The following is a 12,851-nucleotide window of genomic DNA, read 5'->3' as shown; positions in this document are numbered from 1 at the left end:
TTGGAAAAGCCTGGCGGTGTGTATGTCTTTGATAAATATTGAAACTCCACCTCCTTTGGCTTTGTAGCCCTCTGTTTGGGGTCTGAAAGTATGGTAGGATGAGTAACCTGGTAAGGCTGGGGTGCTCACAGCAGCTTTGAACCAGGTTTAAGTGACTGCACAAATGTCAGCATCCTCCAGGATGAGAAATGCTTGCAATGAGTGCTGTTTCATGCTAAGGCTCCTAGCATTTAGCTGCATGACCTTTAAATTTTGTTTAGAAGAATTTTTCATGTTGGTCATTTTGTGCTCATGGCTTTGCCTAAAAAGGCACTATTGGGGAGGCAAGAGCCTTTGCCAGAAGCCTGAAGCCCAGGGGAGAAAGATGGAGGCCATCTCTGGCAAAGCATCATGGCCTGTCAATCATGTCTTCCCAGGCTGTCAGATACTGGATCCCCTTGGAATGATACCAGAAACTAAGCCAGTTGTTAAAGTCAATCCTTTTCTGTTTGTATTGAGGCATCATTCTAGGTGATGATAGGATGCTGCTTAGAGCTAGGGACATACCTACCTGGGAAACATTCAGCGAGCTCAATCATGTCTGTCTTCATATACTCCAGAGAGGTACATCTCAAGTCATTCACACCAACATGGACTATGACAGAGTCATAACAGTATCTATTGTTAAAAGACTTGAGTGCCCCAAATGATGCCAGTATACCAGTATACTCCAGAAGAGTTTCAAGCAGACCAAAAACTGCTATATTAGTCATGGTCTCAAACTGAATGCAAAGAAAGGCATCATCATTCCCTTTGGCACAATAAATGGCCCTTCACACTATCAAATCAACAACAATACCCAGAGTACCCATGAAGTGGTAAGGGTCCTGGGATCAGAAGTTGACTGTAACCTTAACTTCAACCACTATGTGTCTACCATAGTAAGGAAAGCTTTCTACGTAGCACACTTGATTAGTAAAGGCATCACCTCAAGACCAAAAGAAGTAATACCCCCCCCATACGCAGCTGTTATCAGGCCCATAACTGAGTATAATGCCCCATTTAGCATGTACCATATTAAGCACTTACAGCAAATAGGGAGACCTCAGTGGTTTCTAACAAAGAAGATCAATGGGCTACAACATGTGCCTTACAGAGACTGATTAAAGTCCCTGTCACTATACTCCATATTGTATAGACTTCTTTGAGGTGACTTACACCTGGCCTACAGAGCAAACCAAGACCCAAACCTAATAAACTTGTTGCATATCCATAAATCAAATGGGACTAGGCCTACCCATTCCAGGGACCTAAATATGGTCTGCAACTTAAATAGGACATGTTGAAGGGACAGATTTATCTTCCAGTGACTGCCACATTTTTGGAAAAGGCTACCAATTAATGTGAAACAAAGCACATCTATGCCACTGTTCAAGAAGAACCTAGGTGAGTGGATGGGGCACCGTAAATTCTTACCAAAGATATAGCCCACAACCCTCCTGGACATGGGCAGTCATCACTAAATGCAATCTTTGGTATTGACTAGCATTTCTATGGTATTACATTGGGATGAAACAGCTAGGCTTAAAATGACCGCCAGGTCGATAGCCTAGTAATCTCTTATGATCCTATGATCCTAAACATAGTGCGAGAAAGGTTAACTGCAATGGGTGCTACCACATAAGAAACTGTCTTGAAGGTTTGCTGATACCTTCATCAGAGTCTTGACAATGTAACCTAATATGAGAGTATCCCTTCATTAATAAGATATCATTATCAGTATCTCATGAAACAGCCATTTTACTTTTATTATGCATTGGTATCCATGTCCTGATAAAAATGTCTGTAAACCTTTTGGGTAAAAGTAACTTATATCATCAGTGATTTATTGTAGCGTTATCATCACAAACGCATGGTTAATCATCCTTAGCAGAATAAGTGATAGTAAATCACGCATAAGTTATATTTCTTTATTTTTCAAGTCATAGATTATAAATCTTGGCTCTAACAAAGTCTTTGTCTCCAGTTTGTTGTATAAGGGATATTTGCTTTCCCTTAATAATTCTGTATAAAACAACTTTCCTTTACCCTCTGTTATAAGTATTGCTATCTACAATAAAACATTTTTTTTTGTACTGCTGTCAAAACAATGCAAGCAATTATTTTTAAGCCATGGATTAAAACAATTGTCTTAATTCATTAAACGACAAGAAGGAGAGATGTATTTAAATGACATCTCAAACAAGTCCCTCAGGATCCTATTATAGGAGAGCTTGCACAATAAAAGTGATTGTATTCCTAGTGAGACACTGTATATTATTATCAGTAATATATGCTTTTGGTATTATTACAGGTCCAGAGCACTTCATGGATGCCTCATCAGTCATATGTTATGCAACCAACAGTAAGTAAAAGTTAAAATCATTTTATGGATAAACCAGTAAATTAGTTAATTGATACAATCACTCAAATAACAATATTAATGACAGAAATGTATTATAAAGAGTTAAGAAAAATTAAATTGTGTGACATGATGGTACATGACTGAGACAACATGATTCTGCACATGAATTTTCAAGTACACATAATTTACCATAATTTTGATGCTAGCTTTCATTCTTTTTAGTTTTCCATAAGACCATCTGTACTATTCTGCCTTTTAATAGGACTGCTCAGCATTAATGCACCTACCTTCAAAACATGTACTTAAGTGTGATTGACTTAGACAGGGAGTTTTTTGTTTTAGTCTTATAAGGCATATATAAGGCCTATCCTTGATTAACTAATTGTTTGTTTGCTAGTTACATGTACACTGGCTATAAATATGAGTTCTAACAATATAGCATAATATAATTATAGTCCCATTCATACCCCTCATACATCTCTTCCATAAATACCCCAAAATCTGGACAGTTGAGTGGTATGCCCCCACATATTCTGTTTATCCAGTTTCTTTTTTTCATTTTCACTTTATTAGTGATTACAGAATTTACATCATTGAGCTATGATAATTCCCTAAGTTGCTGCTGAAAAAGGTATTATATATATGGCTTGTATTTTTACGAATGGAGAGACTCATGACTGGGTTTGTCTTGTAAATGAAATAAATTTAATTTTCTTGATATAGTTCAGTACTGCAATGAGACTTGTAATTTGCATTTGTTAATGTAATAATACAGTTATTTTAGTAAGTTTATTTTTTTATTTTTATTTTAGGTATTTAGAATTGGGCCGTTTCTTGTGGGATAGTGCTTTTCTCTTAATGGCTATTTGTCAACAGATTTTCATTAGCTTTTTAGTGTTTTGTTTTAATATTTTGGTTCTAATAAGAGACAAGTTCATTTCTACTGAGTCAATTTAGATGAGTAGTTTTTTATCGGGGGGGTTGTGTGCATTTTTTCAGTGTAATGGGCAAGTTACATTTTTTATTTATTTAAACTAAGAGCGAGTTTGGTTTAGATGCTTTGTTTTAAGAGGCCTAAGAGAGAATCTTGTGTGTGTGTGTGTGTGTGTGTGTGTGTGTGTGTGTGTGTGTGTGTGTGTGTGTGTGTTTATGTATGCACTGTGCATAGTTGCTTTTATTTTTTGCATTGTAATGAATGAAAAATGAGGTATGTGTTTAATTTTTTAGGAGTTTTAAACTAAACTCTGGGAATCTCTTTCCATCATCTTATACAAACAGCCAAATGTCAATGCAACCTCTCTGACAATATTACTTAACCATCTCAATGTTTCTCTACCCTTTTATATACGCCTGACCACTCTGCTCTTCCCAGCCTCAGAACCATGCATATACTTTACAAAAGTATTTATTTGTAAGTAACTGAATGTATGTCAGCTCACTATTGAAAAGTTGGTGTTCCGAATGCCGAGTGATGAAAGTACAAAAAAAAAAGAAAGAAAAAACAAGAGAGGAGTGAATTATAAACATCAGTCTTCTCCTTTAAAATTCTTTTTTGTAGAGAGCAAACCCCCCATGCATTCCCAATGTTGAGGGCAAGCCCCCACACCCTCAGATGTTTTATATACATACATATATTGGACAGTGCAGTGGTGCAGTGATAGCATTGTCACCTCACAGCAAGAGGTTCTCCGGCTTGATTCTCTGCTGGAATGCCTTCTGTGTGGAATCTGCATGTCCTCCCTGCATTCATGTGAGCTTCATCCAGGTACTCCAGTTTCCTCCCACATTACAAATACATGCATCTGGAGTGTTTCTCCCCAGGCTTCCGCTGAAAATTGGCTTCATTCCAAGTAAGACTTTACCATTAAATAAATGTAAAATAAAAATTAAAAAAAAAAAAAACATATATATATATATATATATATATATATATATATATATATATATATATATGGGTCATATATATGGGTCTACTTCCTAACATTAAAATTTCATAACATTGAGACCCGAACATCTAAATCCTAAAACACTGAAAACCCAAAACATTGAAAACTCAGAACACTGAAAGTGTGCTTCATAACATTGAAAACTACAATGCATATGTAAATAACATTCTCTCCACCTATAACAACACCTACCTAACAAACACAATTTCTACTATGTTTCTGCAGGGGGGCAAGCCCCTTGCATCACCCCCCACACCGGTAAATTAAATTTACCAACTCCAAGATCGCACTACAGTGGAAAAAAGTTAATTTCCTAACATCACTGTATCACAATCACTATATACTGAGGTTAGGAAATTAACTTTTTTCCACTGTAGTGTGATCTTGGAGTTGGTATATTTAATTTATGGGGGGTGGGAGGCAAAGCCCCCATGGGAGGTGCAGGGGGGCATGCCCCTTGAAGAAACGTAGTAGAAAGTGTGATTGTTAGTTAGGTGGTGTTGTAGGTGGAGGTGATATTATTTACTTGTGCAATGTAGTTTTCAGTGTTATGAAGCACACTTTCAGTGTTCTGAGTTTTCAATATTTTGGGGTTTCAGTGTTTTGAATTTTCGATGTTCTGATCTGAATGTTATGAAATTTCAATGTTATGAAGTAGACCCATATATGTATATATATATATATATATATATATATATATATATATATATATATATATCTAGAGAGAGAGATATATATACATATATATATATATATACAAATACATATATATATATACATATATATATATATATATATATATATATATATATGTATATATATATATATATATATATATATATATATATATATATAAACAAACGCTCCAATAAGCCACGAGTCCAAAAACAGAAACGCACTTTAATTCACAAAGTAGAAAAAAAGCGTTTTTGCTCCTGCAAAAGCAGAAGCTTCATCAGCATACACAAAGCACAAACTCACAAGAATTTTTAAAAACCTTCACGAGTGACCAGTTGTTGATGTCACTTCCTGCTAATGCACCCAAGGTGCAATTAAAGCAAAATAACATACCATACATACAACATTTTATAAAAATAAAATGTATGACAAGTATAAAAAATAGATATGAAATAATGCAAACAATACGTGAACACATTTTCATAACAGCCCTACCTATATGAATAAAGGTAAATAGACAATGTCCGAGCCCCCGAAAAGTATAAATATGTATAAATAATATACATAATGTAATGTAAATTAATAAACATAATGTAATTTTAGCCCTTTTTAGTAGTGCTTTGTGCACCTTTTATTACTTTATCGGTGGCCTGGTTTTTTATCTCCTTGTCATTGTAGGTAGGGGTATGTTATTTAATGGCTACACATTTTCATATTTATACTTTTCGAGGGCTCGGACATTGTCTATTTACCTTTATTCATATAGGTAGGGCTGTTATGAAAATGTGTTCACGTATTGTTTGCATTATTTCATATCTATTTTTTATACTTGTCATACATTTTATTTTTATAAAATTTTGTATGTATGGTATGTTATTTTGCTTTAATTGCACCTTGGGTGCATTAGCAGGAAGTGACATCAACAACTGGTCACTCGTGAAGGTTTTTAAAAATTCTTGTGAGTTTGTGCTTTGTGTATGCTGATGAAGCTTTTGCTTTTGCAAGAGAGAAAACGCTTTTTTTCTACTTTGTGAATTAAAGTGCGTTTCTGTTTTTGGACTCGTGGCTTATTGGAGCGTTTGTTTCTGTATTTCAAGAGTTTTTGTTTCTTTTGTCACTAGTTTTATATATATATATATATATATATATATATATATATATATATATATACATGCACACACACACACACACACACACACACACACACACACACACACACACACACACACACATACAATAACTCTACTAAATACAATACTTAAATATATACGTTTCTATCTCCTACTTTCCCTCTCCTATAATTATCCTCTTTCTACCCTCTAATCTAAGATATGTATACTAAGTACAATATAATGGTGAATACTACCTACAATGCACAAGAGTGGCAGTGGGTTCTGCATGTGGTGGATTGTTTGCAAATATAGGCATGATTCAATGGGAGAAAAAAAATCCTTTTTCCTTCTGTATACGTTGAGTCATGCAAACTCTACACCCATATTTTGGATGATATTTTTATTGTTTGGGGTGAAACAAAAAAGAAAATTTCAGAGTTCATTGAATTTATCAACATAAGCACAAATTTCCTGAACTTTAGTTATGAGAGTAATGACACTAGCATCTCATACTTGGATTTTTGGCTCACAAAAGACATTATAAGTGGGTGTTTTACTCCTAAAATATACAGAAAACCCACACATTCTTTTTTCCAAAAACATTTTTATTTTGTTTTCATTATAAACATACGCAAATGTACATATAACAAATACAATAAAATATGAAAACTATTTACAATATTTACATTCATCCATGATAAACAATCATTTTATCCATGAGAATTTATCAGTATTTGTTCAAAAGGTTTTCCCATTTTTGCCATGCTATTTTTTATGAGTAATGTTATGAGTTCTATAACAAATGGTTTGCAGTTCTTTTTTACAAACAACTTTTTCTAAATTAATACATTCTTTAAACATCAAATCTTGTTTACTTTTCCAGTTCAAAGTAATAACTTTTCTGGCAATTGCAAGAACTGACCAGAGTAACTGAATCTGAGATTTAGGAATTACATTAGGTGTAGGAACATTGAATAGGATTAGTGAGTTAGAAATATGACAGTTATCAGACTATAAAGCCTTTACAAAATATCTGAAGTCTTTCCAGAATTGAACATTTCTACATTCAAGGAACATGTGAACCCAGTTGGCCTCTAGTAAATCATCACATCTCCAAGATTTACTTTCACTGTTTTTGAGTATAATATCTATTTTATGTGGGGTATAGAAACTCATATTCATAAATTTCCATATATACATTCTCCAATATAATGAAGAAGAGATACCATACATAGATTTCAATAACAGATTTTTGGATTCATTAGATATTTTTCAACTAATTTTTACATAGTAATTCTAAAAATCTGAGTCAAACTTTAGAGTGTCTTCTCTTATAGATAGGTGAGATACTTTATTTTTGATCATCTGTCTTTTCAAGACACCTAATGAAAACCTGGAAAAAACTAGGTATAGATTTTGTCTCTAGGTTGATTGACACTTTCATTTTGTTTTCTATAAACTGCCATAATGAGTATATAAACAACCAACTGTCTTGCCTATTACCAAAACTACATAGAAGAAAGTTTAGTGGTTTAATACTCTTATTTTCAATAAACTCATGCCAGAATATCAAGTTATTTTCCTTTAATTTTTGCATCGCATTGCTGTTGAATGAATCTAAGCAATCAGGTGGGTATGCTATAGGGAATGTAAGAAATAGGAATTGTTTAATGCTGTAATTACAAACAATTATATTTTTAGTTATTAAATATTTGATTACTGCCATAAGAAAAATGATCAAATTTTTTATTAAATAAACAAAATTCACATAAAAGCCAATGATCTCTACTTATTCCATATCATTCCTTAAACTGATTTTCTATAGTTTAGTATAGTATAGTTCTCACATCAGTTATATGAATCTCATGTATTATTTTCCAGCCACATATATAAGTAGGTAAGATCCAATGTAATATTATATTACTTATAATTGATTTGGAATAAAGATCTAAACTGGGGAATGCTATCATATTACTGTTCCAAGCTCTAATGGACAATTTATATGCAATCCTAGATTTTAAGGGGAACCATAAAAATTTAAGTAAAATGTAATCTAATTTTTTAAATAGGTTTTTGGGAGGTGGTAGTATCAATGACTGTATATAAAACAAGATTTTAGGTAAAGTTATCCTCCATTGTGAAGAACATTTTACTGCATCTTTTGATTAGTTCACTAATGGTGGTTATTAAATTATTGTAGTTTAGTTTAACAGACTCTTTCCATGTAGTCTTTATACTAACACCCAAATATTCTAATACATCATTCTTCCAAATAAACCGACTATTCTCTCTTAGGTTTTTGTTAATCTTTTTGTTAATAGTAATGTTTTGGATTTATTATGATTAAATTTAAGCCCTGAAATTCTTTCAAATTTGCTTAAGGTGTTTATAACATCATACAAAGAACCATCAATATCACCCAACGTTAACAACATATCATCAAATAATTGTATCTTAGGACAATAGCCTTATTAACTTGAAAGCCTTTTATATTTTGCTTGTTTCTGATATATGTAGCAAAAGGTTCCTTTGAAAGAGCAAACAATAATGGTGACAAAGGACAGCCTTGTCTAGTTCCCTTGAGGATTTCTAGTGGTGAGGATAGACATAATCCAATTTTCACACAAGCTTGTACCCCACTATAAATTTTCATTAATAAGTTGACAAAATCTGAGGAGAATTCAAAACCAATCAGGATTATTTGTAGATATGATCAACTAATAGAATGGAAAGCCTTTTCTATGTCCAGGCTGATAATAGTTAGGTTTTTTTTTTTTTCTATTTGCATGCTATGTCTATTAATGATAGTAATTTAATAATGTTATCTTGCACTTTTCTATGAAAAATGAACCCTGTCTGATCATTATGCATTAGATTATGTATTGTTTTCTTTATCCTATTAGCTAATATCGTCATGAAAATTTTATAATCAGTGTTTAGTAATGAAATTGGCCTATATGAATCACAAGATTTGGGGCCCTTACCTTGTTTTAAAATGGGGGAAATAACTGAATATTTCCACAGTGGCAGTGTTATACATTTTTGCTTAACCATAGTAAAGGCACTCATCATTTTTTTATTATATATTCAGGAAAAATCTTATATAGTTCAGGAATTATTCTATCCAGTCCTGGAGCTTTATTATATTTAAAAAAAAATACTTGCTCTTTCACTTCTGTTAGTGTTATTTGTTTATTTAAGATTATTTTGTTTCATTGACCCCTTAGTAGTTATATTTTCTTGAATAAAAGTATTTATTACATTATCTGTCTGCAAAAGAGGTGTGTTATTATTTATAGCTTTATAGTAGTTTTTGAACACTTCTAATATGCCCATTAAGTTATATTCCTCTTAACTGAACCATCACTTTTATATTTAATCTCATTAATAAGATTTTGATTGTTTATTTTTTTGGATCTTACCACTAATTTATGTAGATATTTAGGATTTACAGCTGAAGATTGTAATTTCAATTTTTCCAGGTTTATAGCTACTTTATGAATCAGAACTTCTGAGTATTTTTGATTTAACTTAGTAATTTAATTATGTGCTACTTTATTTGGTTTTGCGTCCATTTTTATCTTGTCTTTTTTTTTGTTAATCTATAAGGTCTTTGTCCCACTCTCTCCTTTTTTAAGGTACCAAGATTTTATTCTACAATACATACACACACACACATATATATATATATATATATATATATATATATATATATATATATATTTAAAATCTGTAAAGGTGTCCCATAGTATAGTAGCAGTCACTTCACCATTATCATTTGTTTCCATAAACATATCTATTTCTTTCATTATCCATTCCCTAAAGTCTTTTAACTTAGTTATGGAAGCAGGAATTCTCTGTAGAAATCTTAAATCATCTGTATGCGTAGTTAATGTAAAGTTTATAGCTTTATGGTCTAAAAGTGGACAAGTCATTATAGATACATCACTTATTTTTGAGTATATATTATTTGATACAAAGACCTTAGCAATGTTTGTTTGTGTACCAAACTGATATGAATAGTGCATATATAATAAGGAATAATGTTCTCTTAGACCATATATGTATTTACGGTCCATCTGCTTTGTAAAGTCATTTGACTTCTTCTCTTGAGAAGTTAGTTTTATTTTACTATTTTTAAAAGTGTCCATGCCTGATAATAGGCAGTTAAAATCACCTGCTGCTATAATTTTTGCATTTAAAGTAATCAGGTTCAGATATTTGTCAACATATTTAGTACTTAGTCCCAGAATCCAGTATGTATTATTCAAAGTATAATGCTTCCTATTGATTTCCAAAATAACCATGCTTAGCATCCCATCTTTATCTGAAATTGTATCTATAATTCTTGGCATAGTATAAGTATTTTTCCATATAATAAGAGTGCCATTCTCTTAGTCTTAAAACATGAATCAGCCAGAATGTTATAGCTATTAAATGAGTATTTTTGTAGATCTTTTTTAATAGATGGGTTTCCTGTAAAAAGATGATCTGGGCTTTATGAATTTTGATATATTTAAGCAAACCATCTCTTTTGATATTATTGTTCAAACCATTAATATTTAATGATAAACATTTATAAGCTATTGACTATAATGTGTGTGTTGTTACTTACTGAAAGACCTTTCTTCCATGTTGAATTGAATTCTACTGAAAACTTACTTATCATGGATGTATAATGGGTATTAAGCACTACTTTCAAAAACCCCAAACTATTTACAAACACATACATGAAACATAAAGTTTCTGGTTTTGTTAAAAACTTAACTAAATCATCCATCCACCACCTCTCCACCACCAAAAGACACAAATTATCCATCTCTGCTTGAGTATAGTATAAAAACAAATAAGTAAATCATTATGAAAGCAACTAAAGAAATTGGAGTCCATGAAATATACATTAACACAAGAGTGTCCAATACAACTGAAGCTACATGAATATGTCACATATAATAATAGCACCTCTGATAAGTAGATATGTCAGAAATACACAGCAGATCAAAGTATGTATAAACATTAGAAGCTGAAGGTTAAGAAGATTGTCAGTATTTTCAAGACTTTTCAAGAAACATCAGATATTTTAACCTTTTAGTTAGTCATCTAGCTAACATTTTTCATGTAAGGATCTGTTGAATATATATATATATATATATATATATATATATATATATATATATATAAAACACTTATTACAACAAAAGTATCGCAATCCTCTGTTTAGTTACTAAAGGTTTAGTTATATAACATAAGTCCGATCTTAATATACATAATGAGTTTTCTAATGCATCTTCTAGTTCATTTGATGTCATTTAGTTACTAAAAGTGTCATTAAGTCTGCAGAATGTATGCATCTATAAAAGAACATGGGTATTTTCAAAGGAGTTAAACACTTTTATCAGAATTAAGTATTTACCATTTAAAGTATCTAAGTAAAAGATAACAGAATTTCAAGAGAAAAAGAATTCTAAATACAGCCATTTAACAAGTTTGAAAGGTCAAGTGATGACATCACTGTTGTTTCCTCAAGCTGCAGCTTCATAAACTTAAAAAGTATCTAAATAGGCTTTTGCACAGCAGAGGTTCTCTCTAGTGAGGAAGATAGCATTTTTGGCAGGAAATCAAATCTTGAATCTTTGGAGTGTACAGAAAGCAAAAAAAAAAAAAAAAAAAAAACACTCAAGCTGCCTTGTCAGTGCATGTCATGAATCTTCACAATGAGAACAGTCACACATACCACCAGCTTCCTCACAAAATATCAACATCATGAAAAAATTATCCCTTTCATATAGAAACAACTATTTAGAAGTAACAACAGCTGCCTCAAATCAGAAACCATTTTATAACAATTCAATCATTTACCCACCAATTAAACAGACCAAAGAAAAAAAAACCTAGTATATATATATATATATATATATATATATATATATATATATATATATATATACATCTCTCTCTCTCTCTCTCTCTCTATATATATATATATATATATATATATATATATATATATATATATTATATTTAGCCACCTATAAAACACCATTAACATACTGTATTAATGTTTATATGTGTCTAAACAAAGAGTCTAAAACATCTAGTTAGCAACACTAACCAGAAATATATTCCCCCGGATTTACCATTCTTCTGTGCGGGACTAGCTTAGTCCTGCACAGAAGTTGCCGTTTAGGAGTAGGACGGAAGCACACCATGCATATTAATGAAGGTGCGCTGCCTGAGCTCTTATCTTACATGGAGCATGTAAGAGGCAGGGGGGCGTGTCTGAGACCAGAGCTCTCAAAATATACATGACCCTGCAATGAAGAACAGCAGAAAGTCCTAAAAGAATGAGTGAGACCGCTCATAGGTGTACGCATACCCCCAGCAACACCCCCCCACATGTACAAGAGCAATAGTTAACACAAAAACTATAAAGATACTTTATTTTTTTATGAAACAGATTAAATTTAACCATAGGTGCGCGGGTTTGCCCATTGCTTAGCTACAGTTAATGCAGCTTAAATGGAGGAAAAGGATAAAAAGCAAGATATATATAAATGAAGCCGTATACCAATAGTGTAGATGGCAGAGCATTCGCCTTACAAGCAGGCATTCCTGGTTCAAGTCCCACTGCAGCATATTTCATTTTCCATGTCAAATCACTTTATGACCAATATTTTTAGTTGCATAGCCTATTAAATAGCATATATTTGTGAATTGGAGTACTGCATTAAA

At 32.1% G+C, this 12,851-nt stretch overlaps 1 protein-coding gene across 2 annotated transcripts in view; it reads left to right on the top strand.

The window, feature by feature from the left end:
- The window catches only part of RBMS3 (RNA binding motif single stranded interacting protein 3), a 3,568,139-nt gene that overhangs the window by 3,361,382 nt on the left and 193,906 nt on the right, over window positions 1–12,851 (top strand). For both annotated transcript variants that reach the window (XM_044066764.1, XM_044066763.1), the window contains exon 10: window positions 2,333–2,383. In XM_044066764.1, coding sequence (XP_043922699.1) covers window positions 2,333–2,383 — 51 coding nt within the window. The remainder of the gene's footprint in view (window positions 1–2,332; window positions 2,384–12,851) is intronic.

This window comes from Protopterus annectens, chromosome 3.part1, assembly GCF_019279795.1.
Source record: "Protopterus annectens isolate FY-2018-M chromosome 3.part1, PAN1.0, whole genome shotgun sequence".
NCBI lineage: Eukaryota > Metazoa > Chordata > Ceratodontiformes > Protopteridae > Protopterus > Protopterus annectens.
The sequence above is the reverse complement of the archived record's forward strand: the minus strand, read 5'-3'. Positions and strand labels throughout refer to the sequence as shown.